Raw genomic sequence first — 21,559 nt, forward strand, 5'->3', positions numbered from 1 at the left:
GATGTTTGTCTCAGAGATAAGAATATTTTAATTTTTTTCTCTAGGTTCCTTAGAAGTAGTTAAAGGTGAGAGAATGTACTGTAAAATGGGGTAAATTGGAGCAATTTTTTTAGTTTAACCCTTTAACGTCCAACGTGAAACATAAAAACATTGAAACATGCGCTTTTTTATCGCGATTTTTATTCTATGAATTTTTTAGAGAACTTTTCTCACTCAGAACGTCTTCTTTGACCCCTTATGCGTGAATTTGATGCATTTGTAACATGGAAAAACAATTACATTCATAAATAAAAATAATTGAAAAAATAAAATGTTTCACGTTTTGGGTCAGCGTATGACCCAAAAAACCTTAAAGGGTTAACCTTCCGTATGCACTGAGGGGTAGGTGACCGACCCCAGAGCGATATTTTTCCATTAATTCCGCCTTAATCATAAAAAAAACTATTTAAAATTTATTCTTAAATGGTTTTAGGAGTCTATTAAAGCTCATTTAACAGAAAGAATTTGCTTTTTTTGCGAAAAATTCTATGAGGTTGGTTACCTATCCCATAGAAATGCGCATAAGTGTTTTGGTCACAGTATACGGAGTGTTAAAAATACTCAACTTAAGAAGTTATACTGATTATTACTAATTTAGGGTAATTTCGAGTCTACAACGATGAAGGAAATAAAATATAATGAATTAGATTAATAGACTGTTTAGTTACACTCCCTTGAAATCACCCCTTTCTGGTATCATGAAATACTCTTAATTATCTTTGAAATTCATCAAAGAAAAATTATTGTCTCTTATTCCGTTTTTTTTTTAGCCTTCTCTTCTTATTTTTGTCTCAATGACTAATGAAATCATAGATCGTATAATTTTTTTTTAATAGTTTTGAAAGAATGCATTTCACTATACAATTTCCGAGGAATGAAGTAATTATTTCTCACAGAGAGTCGTTGAAAATGTAAATTGAAAAGATAAAGATTGTTTGTGATTGAAGGTCACATTCCGTTGTGCAAATTCCAAAGTAAAACCTTAACTGACTGCGATAGTGATCTACTCTTTCAATATTAATTTCTTAATTGTTAAGAGCTTTAAATGGTTGAAGAGCTCTTTTGACCGGAAACTTCCAAGCATTTCATTGATAAATTAGCTGATTCATTTATCTTATTAACTTCATTTTATTCTTGGAAGAAAATGATTTAATTACTAACATTTAATTCTCTTTCTAACTAAAATTTGAAGGGTGTCTGTGCTGTCTACAAATTTTGGATTATTTTAGAAGCTTTTTGAATTCTTTTTTGTATTGATTATTAAGTCGAATATCTTCCTAAATCCCTAAATATTCCCTGTTCCTACAAAAAATTCTGCGGTGAATTAGGGCATATTTAGTAGAATTTTTAAATCTATAGAGAAATAGAATATTTTAATTTCCTATCGAATATTTTACAGGTAAATTTTAAATAAAACTTCAAGCCTTTTTATGGTTTCAATTTAAAGAAATAGACATTGATTTTTTATTTGCTATAAATTCATGAATTTTCAGACAAAAAAGAATTTATAAAGAAGCTAAAGAAATGATAATTCAGAATTTAATAGATTAAAATTGAATTATTTGAATAATTTTCTTAAATCAATTATACAAGTTCTCTCTTAGTCAGGTGCATGGATGACAAATTTATGGTTTAACAATATTCTACCTACGTACAGCTCTCCAAGTATCTTAAATTAACTTATGAGATTCGTCATGAACATTAATTCTGTCATGTATATAATTTTCTGTGGGGAAATACTCTATAATTACTTATCAAGTAGAATTAGTAGAGTTTCTTAATAATTTGTAAGAAATCTGTGATAAAAGGGAAAAATTCTTTCTTTAGAATTTATCATTCTATTAGTAATTTTGCTAAAATTTTAAAAATAATATAAATCAAGTTTCTTAACAACAACAAAGAAAAACTTCCAACAATGACGTGGTGTGTCAGTTTAATTTACAACGTGTCTCTCTATACAAAAGTTCCCGGAAAGACGTGTTAATTTGCTTTTTCTTTTTCATGAGCTTCTCTTGGTTTCTCTTGAGCAATTTTGTCTATTTGGTGGGTGCGTGTAATTAACTTGCAATTGAGTTTTAAGGTTCACGAGCTGTTTATACAGATACACCACACTATGTGGCGGCTGTCCATCCATCCTGACAACAAGGGGTACAACGTCAAAATACTCTCTAAATGCGCGTTTCATATCTCTCTCTCTCTATCTCTTTCTCTACATACAAAAATTCATATTGATGCTTATTCGATCGTGTTTGCTGATGGATCATCTTTCACGCGATAGTGGTGTGGCCAGCCTGACGATATAATATTGTTCTATGCGGGTGTTCTCCTCCATTGTTATACTATGTGGATTGAGGAGGGAGCCATGTGAGAATTTTCTGCTGAATAGCGTGTGACTCACAACAACCATTTGGGTGTGATGGTGGAAATATTTTTTTTTGTTCAATGAATTTTGTGGGCTTTTCGGATGAGATGAGGAGAGAAACAATTAGAGGGATTAAGCTTTGGATTGGCATTTGCCCCTTCTCTCTCTCTCTCTCTCTCTCTATCTGGTGTATGTACGAATATATTTAATTTTAAAAATAGTTGTTCAAAAATAGTTTTTGATTCTCCTGCAAATGAAACAATACGAATGAAGAAGCCAGAGAGAGTGAGGCTTTTTAACTCTCTCTCTCTTTATTCCTTCGTTAAATACTCTAAAATCTATGTGGCTACTGTACTATTATGTGTTGTGTATCTTATATGTATATAGGTAAACGTCAGGTACGTACACAGAGCTTTTTGGGGGGAGATGGGAAAAGTTTTAAAATCTCTCCAGCAGGATGAAGGTGAACCAGCTGCTGTGATGGAAGGTGTGAGGTTATTTGCAAAATCTCTCTTGTACTCTTCTCCACATATAGGATGGGCTGTGGGTGGGTGGTAGAAGGGTTTATGCTTCAACTCTTTGGGATTTCGATTGGTGATTTGTTAGGGTATTTTACTGGGATGACTTCCCTTTTATAGATTGTCTCCCATCCTCGTATATACATATGTAGTACATAAAACCATTGAATTGGGAAGATTCCACAAAACAATTGTGCAAATGTAATTGTTTCACTCGTCATTCCACGCCATCGTCTTTTTGTTTCATGCATTTTCATATTTATTCCCAAATTGTTTTGCACGAGAATACTCTCTCTCTCTCTTTCTGTCTGTGTCTCAAAAGGTATTTTATGTGACATTATTTACAATTTGGTGGAGGCAGAATTTTGTTGCAACAACAAAAGTCATCTCAAAAGTGCAGACATACTTTTCTTCTTGGCTTTTCCAAGTCATGAACAACGCTAACAAAAACAACCTCCTCCCCTTAACACCCCCCGCAATTGCTCTTGCTGCTGTTTTGTTTCTCTCTCTCTCATTCTCTTTTCGCTGTATTTGGGGAATTAAATTGAAAAGGAGATTCAATTTACATGCGGCATTTTAAAATAGATATTGCCACATGAATGTGGATACATCTCCTCTCCGCAACTATTTCTGGTATTCTCGTATATAGTTGGGTGGTTTGTATCACTCCTTGTTAAATGCCTCTGTCTGTCGGAAGTTGGGGAAGAGATCGCAGAAAAGTGTACACCAGGGTGCTTAACTTTTGTTTCTAGGGTTGATGCGAATACATTTTCCTTACTTTTCTTTACTTTTGCTCCTCAATTATGGAAATTTAAAAGAATAAATTGTTTTAACAAAAGTAGCACAACATTAACTTTTCAAATTAGGTCGCTTTGTTTGCAAACTTTTTTTTTAGCATAAGGGATCGGCTTAAGTTTTTTTTAAACCAGGCCCCAGATTTATAACATGAGCTTAAGTTTTATAATCGAGGTCTTTCTATTAAGCTAAATCTCAGTTTTTTTAAGTTAAATATCAAGTTCTTTTAAACTAGACCGACTAGATCTAATTTTTTTAAACTGAGCTTAAGTTTCTTAAATCATGCTGAGATAGGGTTAATTGTACTCTAGACCTAACCAGTTTGAAATATAAAAACCTTAAAAGCTTCATCTTAAACAATTGTAAGGAAAATTGTATAAAACCTCAAAAAAGGCAAATTTAACTTAAAAAAAAACCTCAACCTGACTTAAGAAACAAAGTTAAGCCGTTTATTAAGCCAGGCATTTTTTTTTTAACCAAACCTTAGTTCCTTTAGGTCAGACTTTTAAGAAGCATTTAGGTTTAGTTTAGCCTGATCTAACCTTAATATCTTAAAAGCCTGACCTTAAAAAAATTTTCAGTCAGGTATTGGTTAGCGTCACGTCGGTTGTACTCTTTCCTAATTAATTAAGTAATAAAGTAATTCAAGTCTACAACAAAAGCCTTGCTTAAAATCTTAGGACTGACTTTAAAAAATTAAACATGGTTTAAAGAAAGCTGTAGTCTAATTTTAAGAAGTTTATTTTGGTTTAGAAAAAATCAGATCAGACTTAAGACGATTTTGATTGATCTAAAAAAATGAAAATTCCTAAATTACATAGTCTATTAAAACCGCGTGACCCGGAGAAATTACTCCTAAACCCGTAATAAACGATAAAAATTATTTTCCGCTTTCAAACTTATTTTGTTTTAGTTAGATAATTTTGTTGGTACGTGTAGAGAGAGAGCATTGAACAATTAAAATTGTGTTATTTCGATGGTTGATGGTGTAAATAGTTTTGTGTTGTCGTTCTCATTGGTTGTGGAAGTCACTTCTTCTTGTTTGTTACTCCTTCATCCCCTGATGCGCCTCTTCTCCGGTCAAATCTATATGTATATTTTCTGCTTGACTCTTTGGGTGTTGTTTCACATTCAAGATGATGATGGGCAGGTTGCCAGGGAACATGGCATACACATAAAATTCATACCCATTGGTCAAATTACTATTTTGCACACAAGCATCGCAATTGAAATTGAATTTGCTGCTTTTGCAATGAAAATAGAGAGAATGGAAAAATTTTTCACGAGAATGGCAAAATTTAATTTTGTACTTTGAAGAATGTCCTGACAACTTTTCGGGGATGCTCTTTTGAATAAACTATTTTTTTTTTGTGTTTGTGTGGAAATATTGATGGTTTCTGCAGATGCATTCGATATAGGGGAAGATTGATTGATAATCTCCCCCAGATACTTTGGAGATTTTTTTTCTTTAGGGGAAAATTTTTATTGGAAAAATTATGAGAATTATTTAATTGCAGAAAATTTATTTTTGAACATTTTAGAATAAATAATTCTCTAATTTATTGTAAAGTTCTAGTCCTATGAAAATAAAATCAAGGATTAGTTCTAGATTCCTCTATAGGCTGTTTAAAAATTTCTTTAACGATTTAAATGAATTTATTATGTACGTGAAAAAAGGAAAATTTAGTGAAATAAACCCCTTGATTTTAGCTGTGATTTTTTGTGTGTTATTGCATTAGCAATCGATTAAAACTATTTTCACATTAGCATCCGCGTTTTTTTCTCTCGCCACCTCCTCCTCCTCCTCCATTCAATGGGTCTGTAATAAGCACAAACTAAACACCACATAAAATAACATATATATGTAGCTGTGAGGTGTGTGGAGAGTTAGAATGAGGAGGAGGTATTAGATGAAGTGAGAGAGAGAAAAAAAGTGAACTACATAATTTTCTTCCTTTCAGTTTGTTCTTGTTGAATATTTCACAAATATCTCCAATGTTTACCTTCATCGAAATCTCTCCTTCACTCAAAAATATAAGGTATGGGTGGTTTGGGTGCTGCTGCTTCTTCTGCTGTGCTATATAGGAAATGTGAGGCGAGAGTTGATTCTTCTTTTTTTTTTCTTCATGGCACCTCTCTCGTAAAGAAAATAAGAAAAGATACGAGAGATGTGTGAAGAAAAATTGAAGGAGTAAATTGTGAAGAGAGAAGTAAAGAAGAAAAAAAAAACGAAGCAATTTAAAGAGTTACCAGACACTGAACACGCGGTGTCAATTAGAAGGAGGGGAAGTTTTTAGCACAAAAAGACCATTGATATATACATGTAATGTATGTAAAAATAAATATTAAAATAACTTTTTCTCATACAACAACAAAAAGCCGTATGAAAAAAAAAGTTCAATTTGAACATTTTTTTTCTCTCTCCACTTTAGCTCGGGTATAAAAAGATTGCGAGCTATTGTAATCGATGACGTAAAAGAGATTTATAATAAAATTTTCATTCTAGAATAGTGATTTCTTTTGGTGCATAACCAGAAATTACTGGTCAAACTGACTTTCACTGCTTTGAGAAATTTTTACTTTTTCTTTTTTTTTCATAAACAAACTCAAAAGCTATTTTATTCACCAACCAAATGACGACAAAACCTCTTTTACACCGCTGGGCTCTTTCTCATTTTAGCATCATCATTTAGCCAGGGAAATTTTCTATTAAGTTTTTAGAGTAAAAGATAATCAATGATTTGACCTCTATTGGAGAGGGTGTTTTTTTCTCTTCAAAACATCTTGTGAATTCTAGGAACAACTATTCCACAAAATCTTGATCTTAATCTAAATCTCTTTGTAACTTCATTTGAGAGAAAATTCTAAAAGGAGACATAATTTTTTTTCCCATCAAGAAGTTTATTCTACATATATGACAGGAAATTCGATAAAAATTCATTTGAAAATCTCATTTTTATACAAAGAATAGAAAATGTTCACATCCTTGAATGTTTTCACAAATGTATAAGAATTATAAATAGGAAAAATTGAGAGCACATTTCTCCAAGGGTATAATGTATTGATATATAAATATAGGTCTCGATATATGTATAAAATTCACATCCTTCCTCGCGAAAAGCGATTCCCCTGTGTCCGTTATATAAAAAGGGTTTTTTCTGTTGCCTGTGGATGGAATGGGAGAGAAAATCTTTGACAATTTGATTGAAACTCCTTCCGGATGAATTTCGCATGAATTTTCTCCTTCATCTGACTCTGAGGTGTGTGTGTGTGTGTGTGAGTTTTGTGGAGAGGATAAAAGAATGTTGCGTGTCAATTGAATATCCTCTTTTGCATTTTTCACCACACACACCCCTCTATCCTCACAGGCCAAGGGGAGGGTGGATTTTTTTGCTACTCTCCCACAACAAGGTGTAAATATCTCATGAAGAATCATTGGAATTTTTTTTTCTTCAACAATTTTGTGTCACTTTCGTGTGAATATTGCATTAACTTTAAATACAGTATACATATTAGAGTACACACCATGATGTTATGGTGTATTTTTGGAGGTTATTTTCATTGAAAATTGTTAGTAAAAAACATGTTAATGTAATTAAAAACTATTTAATGTACTATATTACATAACATTACAGCACACGAAAAGGACTTTCAACTTGAAAAACGTTTTTTTTTTAGTGACTTTTCGCGTTTATTCTAATTATGTTATAGTTTATAAATATATTTTAGAAAGGAGAAAATAATTTACAGTTTAAAGACTTTAATCGAGCAAATTATAAAAGGATTTAATATGTTTTGTGATATACTATATATTTTTCGAAGGGGTTATAAATGTGTTTGCCAAAAAATTTTTGGCGCTTCGTTATACCTCATTTAATTTCAAAACTAACTGTGGGAAAATGTAATCTATTTCCCAACCGAGTGAAAGTGACCTTTTTTGTGCATAATCAACTAAAAGTTTTTCAATTTAATTAATTTATTTTTAGATAATTTAATGTTTTAATAAAATATTGTACAATATAAATTGAATTCCCAACAGTTGGTAGATGTAGATTTTGTAGATTTGCTGACGTCCTCCAAGTAGTGCTGGGGATCACTGAGCCTCTAAGGCCCTTCGTATCCCTCAAGGCGGTATGACACCCCCTTGACTGTTACTTGGATTAGTGGGTTTGGGTGGGCATCTTTATGGAGTCATTATCATACAACCATAAATCAATCCAAAAACTTCCAGAAAGCTAGGAGAGTGTCTACCTTAAGTTCGGCAACACTTCCCAGATTCAATCAATTCCCAGATAATTTAATGTTTTAATAAAATATTGTACAATATAAATTGAATTCCCAACAGTTGGTAATATGAAAGAATTTTATGTAGGCACATAAATTCTTTACTATCACGAAAAAAATTGCAGATTCATCCCTTAATTTTTTCGTTGTTGTTACTCTTTTATGCACAAAAAAATATAGATTGTGGGGTTGCAAGAATTCTTCTTAAAGCATTAAGAACATGAGAATTTTCCTTTGTGCAAAATTTCCAAGGCATTCAGAGGAGTCAAGGAGTCTCTCTCCATCTCACTCGTTGTTTTCTCTTTTAACTCAATATTTATCCCCTCAAAGTCGTTGTACTTAAAATTACTCTTTCTCTCCAAGTTATTTTTTTTGCCTTTTTCTCCGGGTGTCTGGCTAAATATTTTCTCTTTTGTGAATTTTCTCTCTCTTTTGGTGTTCTTCTGTGAGTTATATATGTGTCAGCATTTGTTGGAATATTGTTTTTTTTTTTCTTCATTGCTTTCTCACAGCTACGACCCCCATATCGTCTCCCCGCGTGACCCCCATACAAGACGCGGCGCAAAGAGAGAGAGAGAGAGAGAGAGAGAGAGAGTGAAAAAAAATGAGGGTGAAATATCATGTCTCCTCTAAATATGGGTGTCAACATGAAAATCTTATTGTTGGGCTGCTGTTGTTAAGCAACTCACACAATTGTGATAATAAAATTGTGTACCATGTGTAATTCCAGAAGAAAAGACGCGCGCGGGGGAGACGACGATGGGAGTGAGGAGAAAAAAAAGTCATACACTCTTTCGGATAAGAAAATTGTATATGACGTGGAATGGGGCACGAAAAAAAAATAATAAAACGAGTACAGCTAAAAGGGGGTAACCAGGGAGGGGAGGGGAAGGCACAGATGGAGTACTATACAAGAGCCTTTAGCACTAGAATTGAAATATAAATTACTAAAAGTCTATCTTATCGCAGAGGATTGCTATGAGAGGCACTTGACTTACAAAATATAATTCACTCTGATAACAATATATAACAATCTGACTTTTTTTTATCATTTTTTCCTTTGCCTTCAAGCTATACAATTTAGCCAACCATGCACACACATGAAGATGACAAAATTGTAATTTATCTCTCATTTATGACTGACGGATTCCATTCTAAAAGGAATTTCGTACTAGTTTCATACAACAATTATATCTTAATATTAATAAATAGCAAAATGGTGGTTGTAAAGAAAATCTCTTCGTCGTGTGCAACAAATTCTAAGAGAAAATTTGTGCAAAATTTAATGTGCAAGACAATAAAATTAATATGCAGAATGATTTTGAATAGAAGACAAGGATGAGGGGTTGCCTTGGGCGGGATTATGCACGCGAAATGAATATAAAATCTCCCTCTTCGACATGTGAAAAGAGCAAGAGATTTATTTAACGCAAAAAGGCAAAATATGGGAGGTATTGGGTGGATATGTAATGTGTTGTGGTAAAGGAGAAAAATTGATATTGCAGCACATGAAGTATAATCTACTTTTCAAACCCCCAATGCCATTCAGCAATAATATTTTCTGTTGCTATATACAATTGTATAGTGTTGGTAATAAAAAAAAATATACTACTTGAACATCTCAAATCATCAAAAAATTGCGAATGAGTGCAAAATTCATGTATGGGTATAAAAAAAAATTTGCTAAAAGCGCAGAGAGAAAAGAATGAAGGATTTTGCCACACTCTGGCAAAAATTGATTTATTTTGACGATTCTGTGTTTAATTGCTAATTGGTTTTTCTTTCCCAAATCAACAATGATTCGCTTTGCATATACATATTTAATTTTTATTACATATTATGTTTTCTGTGTGAAAAGGAAAATTATTTTGAAAATAAAATGATTTGTTGGCAACATTTTCCCCAAATTCAATTTAAGTTTATTGTGAGCAATTTGCTTTGCCATTGCTTTTCTTTTATTAATAGTAAGACATTGTGGAATGTTTTGTGTAGCATTCAATAGATGGCGAAACCGATATTTTACAAAATAGCCTCATTTTCATGCGTTTAAAAACTTTATTTTCCTTCTAAGAAATATGAAAAGTTTGCAAAATTTTCAAATTTATCTCTTGTTGGAAAATCCCCAAACATTCCGTATTTCTTCTCTAAATAATGATAATGACCAACTGACTCATTAAGCAATTTTATATGCGAAAAAGTATGTATATTCAGCAGTATTTAAACAGTGAAGGAACACATATTTGCACATGATTGACCATTTCCTATTGTCAAATATAATAAAAACCCATGTTTGAGGAAAATATTTGGAAAATGTATGCAAAGATTACAAGAAAAAATTCCAGAAAATTTCCATAAGAGGAGACCAAAGTATCACAGAGAGAAATATTTTTCATTGAGAGAGAATTTGAAACATTTTATGGGGTTTATCTTATAGGGTGAATTGACAGGCTTGTAAAATTCTATAAATTCATACTACATATATGGAAGAAAATTGAGGTTTATTTTTTTTTAATCAAACCTGATTTCCTAGAATTTTTTCTTTGGAATTTTCAAGAAGTTTTCTTTCAAAATTGGGCTTTATTCAGCGACCCTTGAAACCCTTGAAATTCGCTTGAAATCTTTAAATTTTAGTACAAAATTCAAAGACTTTAAGGGTTTCTTGGTCACTGAATAAGGCTCATTGTCTAGAAAAGTCAATTTTTTAACCAAAAATTCTTGAAAATTGATTGTAAGATGGTTTAAAACTTTTCTTATAAACAATCATTTTCACTTTTATTAAAATGAAAAGTTGTTATGCTTCAAAGGACATTGAAGCTCAAAAAAATTTATTTTTGACTTTAAGATTTTTTGCGTCTAGAAAATTTTTATTTTTACATTGAATTTTAAGCAGAAATTATATATTTTATGTGTTCGTTATTTGAAACATTCTATTGAAGCTTTTTTTTTGTAGTGTTTTCTCCCTCACCAATGGTAAATGCCCTGAAATAACCTTTTTATCGTTCTCAAAGCGAGAATTTAGGGGGTAGTCGATTGGTTTTTTATATACATACAACACTGACTAAGAGAATGATGAGTGACTATTTTTTTTGTTGATCAATGCACATTTGCACATTTAGGAGAATGAGAGAGACGTATAGTGGGTGAAAGATTATGATGTGAAACCCTGAAATATGATGATGAATAAATAGTGCGAGGGTGGACGAAAAGATGATGCAAAAAAGCGAAAAAAAAAGAGATTAGAGATTTTTTTGGGCGGGGGTGGAAGGTAATTGACGAGATGAACTTTTCATACAAAATATATTCTACTCTTGGCGCAGACATTGCCCTCTGAATGAGTGTCTAATATGCTGCCTAGTTTTTTTTTTACCCTTGATGATCTCTCTCACTCACAGTCACTATGTACATAAAATTGGAATGACCTGAGTGATGGCGAATGGGGGTGGCAGGAGGAGTGTGAAGGGGGCTGGAAGGAAAAAAAATTAATGTGGTGTGACTGCTGCGGTCCGCTGACCATGTTGTGAGATATGGGGGTTTGATAAGAAAATGAGCCAATATATAGAAATCTCTGCGCAACTATTCATAGCACAGAGAGAACGATTTTTCGTCTTGTTGACCATTTTGGGTAACTATATACTGTATATGTTACATTTATGTATGTAATGTAGACTTTTAGGGGGAGGGTGGAAAAATATTTATTCATGGTACACGGTTTGAAAATTATTATTTATTTATACCTTAATATTTTGCTTAATGATCTTCTCAGACGATTACGTGTTGACACTGTGTTGTGGAATTTTCTCTTTGGGGCATTTTTTATCAAGATTTTTCCGTGTGGAAAATTTATTTATTTATTTTTTTTTATAAAATGCAACGGAAACTTGGGGTTATTGAGGCGAATTTTTCTCTATTTTTGACCCTTCGCAAACAGATGTTTCTGAAATAATCTTAAAATCACATGGAGTTGGAACAATTTTTATAAATTTACTTTATGACAAATGTCTTCTTATTTATTTCCTCTTGAGTGCATTTGAATTCTCAAAAATAGAACACAAAGAAATGTAGCATCTATGCCTTGAAAAATGCTAAAATGGCATTAATTCTTCAATGCACAGAGAAGAGAATACAAAAAAAATCATGAATAAAGAAAGTTATTTTGAGGCTCTCCTCTGCCCTAAATTGTATTAAGGATTAGATGGGATATAGTCTTAGATATTTTGGTAAAGGATATTCCTCCTGTATTTATGTATATTGATACCACCCACCCAACATAATATACATAAAATGTTGCATTAAAGGTGTGAGACAATGTACAATGTGTGAACTCTTCCTCTCTCTGACATGCAGCAAAAGGAGGATATAAAACAAATAATCTGTACTCAACGGTCTACATTGGGCCACCGTATGTAAATGTGGGTCAACCTTTTTCAATAACCTGCACTGTATCGATAAGTGAATCCATACAGTGGATGAAAGATGGTGAATTAATTGAAAAATATAGCAATTTCATTGGGAGGCATCATGTGAAGGATGAAAATTCCTATGTACTCACCGAATCTGATATTGAAGGTATTGCACATTGTACAGAAAAAAACAAATGTTTTATTAAAAAAAAAATGATGATGATAAGTTCTTCAATGTTTAAAAGCTTTTTATGTTTTATATCATAATGATATAATTATTTATTTCAACTTGTTGCTCAAGAGAAAATATTTTTTTCTGGTTAAGACAATTAAAAAAAAAGAATAATTTTCACGTTAAAATTGGACCTTTTAAACATGTTGATGTTGCATCAACAACAACTTTTCAATATTATTTTCCCATAAAATCATATTTTCATTTTAAAGGATAATTTATGTTGGTTTATGTACAGTTCATACAATAAATACATTTAGAATAAAGCTGATATAGAACTTTTCCTGTGCCCAGGCGAGCTTTTCCTCTTTCTCACGCATAAAATAATAACTGAGAAGAGAAAAAAATGATGTTTATAATATAAATTCTCCATTAATGCACTTTTATGGTAGTACCAGACGGTAAAGATATGCTTACCATCGTCTGAAAGACATAGAAGAGAAAAAAGAAAAAAAATCTGTCGTGGAAGCATCAGAAGAATTTTTTTATACATATTAGGTAGGATAGTTAAATTATTCTAGACTGCAACAATGTTTAAAAAAAAAAAAGTTGCATGTGAAGAAAAATTATGAATAAGTTGAGGAATTTATTTTACAAATTCCCTCTCTTTCTTTCATATTTTATCTATTCGATTTTATCGTTTTTTTTTCTATCTGAAAAAGTAAAAAAGAAAGAAAGAAAAAAAGGTATGTTGTAGCGCCTTTGTAGTTAAGAATGCAATGAATCTTAAATGCATTTTTAATCATGTTTACGTATGGGTTAGACCGGATGTGGGAGAAAATAAACTTTCAATTTTTAATTATCTTTTAACAACAACTTCATCGGACGCCAGACATTGGTATTCTCTCCAAACACTCTTATATGGTGCTAAGAGGAAGGAAGAAGCAAAAAATAATTTTCTCATATACACAGCCGAGGCATGTAAAGGGGAAAATGTTTATCTATGCAAATTTAATGGAGAAAATCCTCTGATGTTTAGTTAATTAATTAGATGTGGTTGCTCTATGGCTGAAAAGGGTTATTAATGGGATGAAGCTTCTTATAGGAAATTTTCTTTCACGAAAGGATTTAATTTTTAATTCTTTTCTAAAAAATCTTTACTAATATAAAAACTTTTTTGTTTAAATTGGCGTAAATTTTTCATGCATGAAAGATGAAAAGAAAACACAAACGGAAGGGCTTCCGTAACTGTATTAAAACTATATAAGAATGAGTCACATGTAGTGTTTACTTAATAATGTCAGAATTTTGTATGAGAAAATCCAGAGAGGAAGAGAATTTTCTCAAGAATTTTCGCAAGTTGAAGGGAAAATCTTCGATGGTTGGGTAAGAAGGTGCGAGGATACTTTAGATAGTCGGTGATAAGAGATGTTAAGAAATATGTATATACATAGAAAGGAAATTTGCAAACTCAGGAAAATGGGGTTGTGTGCACAAAAAGAAAACTGTGGGAAATTGCTGGAAAATACACATAAAATATAAATATATATAAAAAGGAGATTATAACGAGAATAATAACCTTGTCTCACATTAAAAAAAAATCTATAGGTAAAAATGAAAAATTTCATTCCAATTTAATCTCAATCTTTAATTTGCAATTAAAACCATGTCACGAGCACTCCAATGCACTCAGCAGATAGACAAGCAAACAAAAAAAAGAATTAAATGATTTTTTTAAAGCACATATGTGAAGAGGAAAAAAGAAAGATCCGCGAACTGAAGGGGGGTTGAAAAATAAAATGAATAATGCAAATTTTCTAACTGAGAGACACATTGAGAATATTTATCACATTATCACATTTATTACCAAGTTTTCTCTGCTTAACGATAATCCTGCATTAGTCCCGGGGAGAACATGTCGTCAGCACTGACACATACTCTCTTTCTTTCTTCTTTCCTTTCCATCACAACCCATTATTTATTTTCGTCCTTAAGACCATCTATTAATAATTTTCAGACGAGGGACAAATTCATTCATCCTTTTCTCAAGATTTTCTTCACCCCTCCCCCTTTCTTCACTCATCAAAAACCCACCCGCGTGACTTTCTCTTTTCACATCGTGTGTGTGTCTACGGTGTCCTCGTGCAGCGGAAGTTGATGGATTAAACGAAGGGGGGAAACTTCAATGACAAATCATTTCCATTCGATTTAGAATTTTGTGAGACAAAAAAATTATATAACCCCAAAATTGGGTTTAAATTGGAAAAGAAATTATCTTCGGAAACAAGAAAGATTTTTTTTTCGTGAAAAAAGGAAAGTTTAAAAGGAAGTTTAAGGGGGAAGAAAAGTTACAGGAATGAAAGTATAATGCATAGGGATTTACAGGACTAAAGGGATTCGCGGGATTCAAGAAGAAATATCTGTGAGATTTATAGGGTTTTTTTTTTAAATTCGCGAAGAGATTCTTCGTTTGAAAAGAAAAATAAATAGAAATTAAATTCTATATTTTTTCTAGACTGAAAAACACATGATAACATAACAATGTAAATTAATAAGGAACAGTGTTGGAATATTTACTTAATTCCAACTTTATTTACATAGTACAGAAACTTCTATTTGTACTAAATTTACCTAATTTAATTCTCATACAAGTTCACATGAAAAGGATACTCACTTACTAACAAATTAAGAGTCTATTGTTCACTTGAAATAAAGATAATGCCGGTGCTAATCTATTTGGATGCACCTGGTTAGGCTTGTTGCAATGTATTAATGGCTTTGTGAATGGAGAAGGAAAGAAAAAAAAAGAGCGAGAACTAACAAAATTTATTATCTTACACTGTTGGTAAGCGAGCGAACCAGCACGTGTGTTGGAGAGAGGAAAATGCAAAAGTTTCAAGTGGGTAGAAAATTAGAGGGAAAGTTCTATGCTAGTTTTGGTGAAAGCACAACATAACATTGTGTGGAATAATATGCGGAGTTGTCTGTGTATATATATTTTAAAACTTAATGGTTAAAATTTAACAATAACTAATTGATGTTTCTCTCTTCTCTCTCTCCTCTCTTTCTTTCTTTATTATTTTTTTCTTTTGGAATTTCTTGTTTTTTTTTTTGGGAAAATTTTCTTTTCTTTGGGGGAAAAATTTTGTGAAAAAAAAACTCTGTGCGTTGATGGTAAAATACAACCATCTGGGATGGATTGGTTTGGGTCAAGAAGATGGTGAGAATGTAATTCAGGCAACATTGGGGGTGAGTCAGGCACAACCATGGCACGAAGGGAAGTACCAGTGCAATACACTTCATCCGAATTATCACTATTTGCGAGTCGTGGTGAATAGTGGTGGTGGTGGCGGTGGTATGGGTGGAAAGTGGGAGGATTTGCATAGACATCGTCAGCGGGAGAAGCATGGGAAGGCAAGGACAACGTCGACGACGACGATGGCCGCCGAGATTGATGTCGTGGCGTCGCAATTGACGTCGTCGAGGCCGGCAACGACGACACAAGAGCTGGACACTGAGGATGGTACCACCAGTGAAACTAGTAATGATGATGTCGACAGTCAAATTGACGCCGGCACGAGTACGACTGGGAATGGGATGGATGCCGAAGATGCGGATGAACGTGAAGAGGAGAAAGTAGTGGTGGAGGCGGATGATGGTGAAGATGGTGCAGAAGAGGAGGCCGATTTGGAGGAGATTGTGGAGAGAGTGAATAATGGCGACGACGGAGTAGACGATGATTTAGTGGTTGATATTGAGGATGATGGGGGAAATGGGAGGAAAATTGAGATGGAAAATGTTCATGTCAATGAATTAGGTGAGGATATATGGGGGGTATCTACTGCTGTGAGTGAGACAACACACCGCAATCTCATACCCATTGCGATACTCGATGTGGTTGAGGAAGTTATTGAGAAATTATCGATGACATCATCCACGGCTCGTGCCATCACTCACGGAAGTGAGAGTGATGTCAGAGGATACAGCGGGAAGGTGATGACGATGACGACGACAAGAGTGGATTCAAATCGTGTGGAAAATACTTCTGGGAAGAAGGCACAATGGGGCAGCACACGTGGGATGGAGCCCACTGTGGTGGGCATCATTGCTGAAAAAGATAAACAACTGGAGAAAATTGTCAAGAGCAAGGGTGAGAGATTAATCATCATCAAAAGAACATCTTACACACAGGGTGGTCTTATTTTTCGTCAAGGAAAAAAAATCAATTTTTTCTCTAAAAATTGTGGGTCAAAAAAAAAGAGAATTCTTCCCATAAAGCGTTAAATAGGAAAATAAAAAAAAATCTTTAATTCTCTCTTTGATGAAAGAGAAGAAAATTCCAACTGTTGGTTTGACTAAAAAAAATCTTTGAATTTCCTCTGCAATATATTTTGCCATTTTATTCGGGAAAATTTAATCATACAATTGACGAGACCTGCAAGAGGGACACCCTGTGTGAAAGTTTTCTCCAAAATATACAAATAGTTGAGCTTGAAAAAAAAATCTACATATGTATGGTGTCTTCCCAGAAAAAAAATCATCTACAGCAAAAAAGATTGGAAAAGAGAATCATAAATATGGGCAAAAAGTTGGAAATCACATAAAACCCCCATCTCGTCTTCCTTCCTCCCCTCAAAGCTTTTCTTCTTTTTTTTTTCTTCTTCCAGCATCGCTCATGTTTTTTGATTGAAATTGTTTATTTTCATGAATTTAGTGCATTTTTTTGATTAATTGTTCCGCATTAAAAAATAATATTTATAGCATAGCTGTGCTATTTATATAAACTATCTTACAAACAAAATGTTATTTTTATAAAATAGTCTTTTGTACATATTTATAAGCAGCAATCTTCCTTACTATTATTACAATAGTTTCATACTTTGTTAACAACTCTGCTATCGAATGAATTTTGTTAGTCAATTTATTCTAATTCCCTTTTTGTGTTTTTTTTTATTAGAATTAATTGGTTTGTCTGAAAAGTTTCCTCTTCTCATAGTCAATTTGTCTCGTCACTTTGAAATATCTATTGCTTGCGGGGCTCTTCTTGATGTTGTGTAGCATTCCCAACATCATTGTGTGACCTCTCTCGATTGATTTTAATTGATTGGAGCGATGGGGAGACACAAAAAGTCGACTCATTTCACTTGAGCAGCACCCACCACCCCCTACCCACCGCTATGTGTTTCTTCCTCCTTTTTAAAAGCAACATCGATAGTCATTGAGAAGAATGAAGACAAAACTTCTGTGTGCGTGTATTTATATGCTATGTGTGGATGTTTGCTGGGAGTTGATAAAAAATTAAAAATTATAAACTCTTTGTTAAAAAAAAATCTGAATTTTTCTTTGTCAAAAGAATTAATTTAATTTTTTAACCTAAATTGATCTATTAATAATTTTAATTTTATAAATAAAAAAATTGCCTCACCCTGTGCTCCTCTCTCGCTATATATAATACGGCAAATATGTCCTCCATCCATTGTACTTACTAAAATCAATCAATCAGTATAGGTAATTAATTGATAAATGTTCTAAATATATTAATAAAAAGACCAATAAGGCGCGCAATATGAATGGGGGTCTATTTGAGGGGGTGGCATGGGGGTTGTGTGCAAGGCGCACACGGGCGGGGGTAACTGACCAAAGAGGGATAAAAGTAGAGAAAAAAGCTCGAAAATAAATTAATGTTTGTAGTTCACTGAATTCCTCCGTGTCTAGTTGTTTGCCTTCCACTGGTTTTACTATACCTATATATATTGAAGGAATGTCGGAGCATCGACACAAATTCCACATCATAAACTTGAAGCAGTTTTACTTTTAATTTATGGATTTTTTTCCACTTCTCCCCTTACCATTCTTTTATTCTTTTTCATTATTTTAACACAAACACGTTCATCGGAGTTAATAGAACAGCTGAAAGCTTCTTCTTTTTTTTTCGTATTTCCATTGAATTTATCGATGGGTAATCTAGAGTGGAAATGGATACCTACATTTTATATATGTAGGTAACAACCTATAAAATCATTTGGAAAATAGAGAACGGCTGCTGTGAGGGAAAGTGATTTTTTGTACATATGCGGACTTCCCGTGTGACGCCCTGCAAAAGGAATATTGTCGGCTATTGCCTCATTTTTCCGATTTTTCCTTCTCTCTCTCTCTCGCACTGTCTCTCTCTGTGTGTGAATTGCAAAATTGACGGAGAATCATTGGGGAAATGCTAAAGTGCTACAATCGATGGCTCTTGCAGCATTCATTGAAACATTTAGTTTGTGAGTTGGAGGAGGGAGTGAGGTATATATCCTACCCTACATAGTGCGAGTGTTTTAAATTGCAAAACAAAACCTTGAAGATCTACAAGTGTTCTAATTTGCAAGAATTATTTGTTGAATATAAAAGTGATTGGACTTCTTGATGAGATTCACGCCGCTGTCATTGTATTTAATTTTGATCTACTTTATGCTGTTTTTTTTATTGAAAGAAAATATTTCAGAAAATTTATTAAACTTCTTTCTAAGAGTTAAGACGTATAAACTTCTTTTCTTGATGTTAATTTTTTAATGCAAAAAAAAAATTAATTCACTATGAAAAGCGTCTCAGTAGGATAGCCACACATTGTGAAAAATATTAAAGAATTATAACTTTTATAATAGAGTTTTTCTTTTCAGTGCCAACGCGTCATGAAGAAAAAAATGGATTTTTTCATTTATATTCATCAAAATTTTAAATGATTTTTTTTTCGCTTGAAAAATCAAATCTTTTTCTCTATAAAACAATTAATTCATTAAACATTGAATGAAGACAAACAACTATAAATTGAAATATTTAATAAAGTAATTAACAATATACCTAAAACTTTGTTAAGAAAGGAAAATTTTCTTTTGAGAGAAAGAAAATAGAATTTCAAAAAGAAATCTGACAGGACATATCGGGGATTATGTATAATGTAAAAGTTTTCCTTTTTCTTTTTGTCTGTCAAAAATTTCCAACACATGACTCATATGTATTGTACATAAGTTGTTGACAAGATCTCAAATTTCTCCTCGACTATACTACATACAACCCCTTTTCTTAGGGGGGATGGCGTGCCGAAAAGTTCAGCACCCAATGTCTTAAGTGGTCGAAGAGCCCCAACGATTGTATGTGAGGGAGCAAGAAATGTGGATGATTTTCTCTTTGAGGAGGATGTATCGACGAGAAGGGGGGATGTTTTGGGTAAATATTGTACTACTATATACATACATGTGTCTGTGTACATAGTTTTGGCCAAAAAGATGTGGCTAAACGAGAAGAATAGAATGGAGAGGGAGTGTGGAGTGGGTGAGATTGAATTGAATTCACAAGATTAAATTGATGAGAAAAAGTTAATGTGTGACCATCAATTGGGGGTAAATCGCCTTGCCCGATGAAATAGAATTTGCTTACATTTAGGTCATTAAGTTTGCAATATCCATCAAAAAAGTAGAGGAGGGGTGGGAAAGAAGGGATTGATTTTTGCTTTTATTGATTTTGTTGAAAGCTTTTTGGTATTCTTATTACTAATGTTTGCTCCAAGGTTTGATTTAATTTCAATTAAAATTAATTAAATAATTAATGTAGTCATCATCAATTGGCAATGCGTCCACCGCTGTCTCAGTACTGACTACCGAAGCTCTAGCGCAAGAGCTAGAGCGTTCTTTTCTATTTCTCTCCAAACAAAAAGCATTTTCTTTGAAAGTTTTCTTTGAAAATTCTTGCCAGAAGGATTGAAAAAAAAACCTTTCAAGGTAGAACGGCCATTTCAGGTTTCTTTGCCAAAAGAGAAAAAAAAATGGCATGTATTGTGAGGAGTTTGCTTCATTTCTCCTTTCTTACCTATATACCTCCATTTCCTTAATTTTGCGCAACAATATAAAAAGGAAAAAAGAAAGAGTGAAAGGCCATTCATCGCAAAAATAAATTATAACACGAAATTTATGTTTTACGCATCATTATTATGTATTTTGCCAATTAATATAAACCATTATGTATGTAGGTATATATGCTGTATATCCAAAATGGAAAGAAAGAAGTCAAGGACTTTGTAATGGGAACTTATAGAAGAATTTGATGAAGAAGAAGAAGAAAAAAAAGTTATAAGTGATGAAAGGATGAAAGTATATTTATTAATTGTGGGTGTGTGTATGTGGTTAGAGGATAATATGTTTGATATGTGGATGAAGGCAACTTTCACCTAAATATTCCACTAACTATACTATACATATAATGCTATATATGTATGCTATTTTATGTAGGTATTTAGAAGCGTCTATTTTTCGTGTGCCATCCACATAATTATAATTTTGCGGAGTAAGGGAAGTTCCAATGGCCAAACCTGTGAATCACTCTCGCACATTAATTTATCCACTGAAATTTGTTGTGTGATGTGTGTTGCTCATAGGGGGTTGTTTCGAGTTATATACATAGCATGGTGGTAATGTAGTTGAGTGAGAGTGAGAGTTTATTTCATACAAACCAGGCAGTTGGAATCACCCAACCTCAACTAAAAACCCCCATCCTCTTCTTTCTCCCACAGTAAGCACCCACAAAATAGCATTATGGGGGTGTATTTTGTATTAAAAAAAAAAGAAATGAGAAGTAAAAAGAGAGACAGGTGGGTGCGTGCTAACTTCGTGACGCGATTAAATAAATTTAATTTACTTTTAGTTTTTCGAGGATATGTTTGAACTTTGTGTGGTGTGGCACTTTTAATGACAACGTGTCCAATTAATATAGATTATCCATGTGCTTAGGCATATATTCTTCATACATAAATATAGAATGTGGGTGGGAAATTCCATTGACCATAGTTCGATGATGTCCTTGATGCTCTATCCTGTATTCATATACATATATATTCCATCCACTATATATACAACAGATTTTATTGCTTTCTCATTCAAAGGCAAGGCAATATGGCATTATTTCTCACGCGTCGCCTTAAAATGCAATTGCCGAAAGCATGTGGTGTAGCCGG

The 21,559-nt window shown here is 33.0% G+C and overlaps 2 protein-coding genes across 4 annotated transcripts in view; both read left to right on the forward strand.

Annotated features, from left to right (window-relative positions):
• LOC129790576 (basigin-like) overlaps positions 1 to 21,559 on the forward strand; it is a 49,917-nt gene that overhangs the window by 1,728 nt on the left and 26,630 nt on the right. The window lies entirely within an intron of this gene.
• On the forward strand, positions 4,597 to 21,174 carry LOC129790565 (uncharacterized). 2 transcript variants are annotated; one of them, XM_055828125.1, is made up of 3 exons: positions 4,597 to 7,756; positions 8,060 to 12,564; positions 15,785 to 21,174. In XM_055828125.1, the coding sequence occupies exons 2-3, from the start codon at positions 12,465 to 12,467 to the stop codon at positions 16,852 to 16,854; spliced, it is 1,170 nt and encodes a 389-aa protein (XP_055684100.1). In that variant the 5' UTR covers positions 4,597 to 7,756; positions 8,060 to 12,464; the 3' UTR covers positions 16,855 to 21,174. The 2 variants fall into 2 exon arrangements, with proteins under 2 accessions (XP_055684100.1, XP_055684101.1); XM_055828126.1 differs by lacking the exon at positions 4,597 to 7,756 and having other exon boundaries at positions 8,011 to 12,564; positions 15,788 to 21,174.

Source organism: Lutzomyia longipalpis, chromosome 2, assembly GCF_024334085.1.
Source record: "Lutzomyia longipalpis isolate SR_M1_2022 chromosome 2, ASM2433408v1".
Classification (NCBI taxonomy): Eukaryota; Metazoa; Arthropoda; class Insecta; order Diptera; family Psychodidae; genus Lutzomyia; species Lutzomyia longipalpis.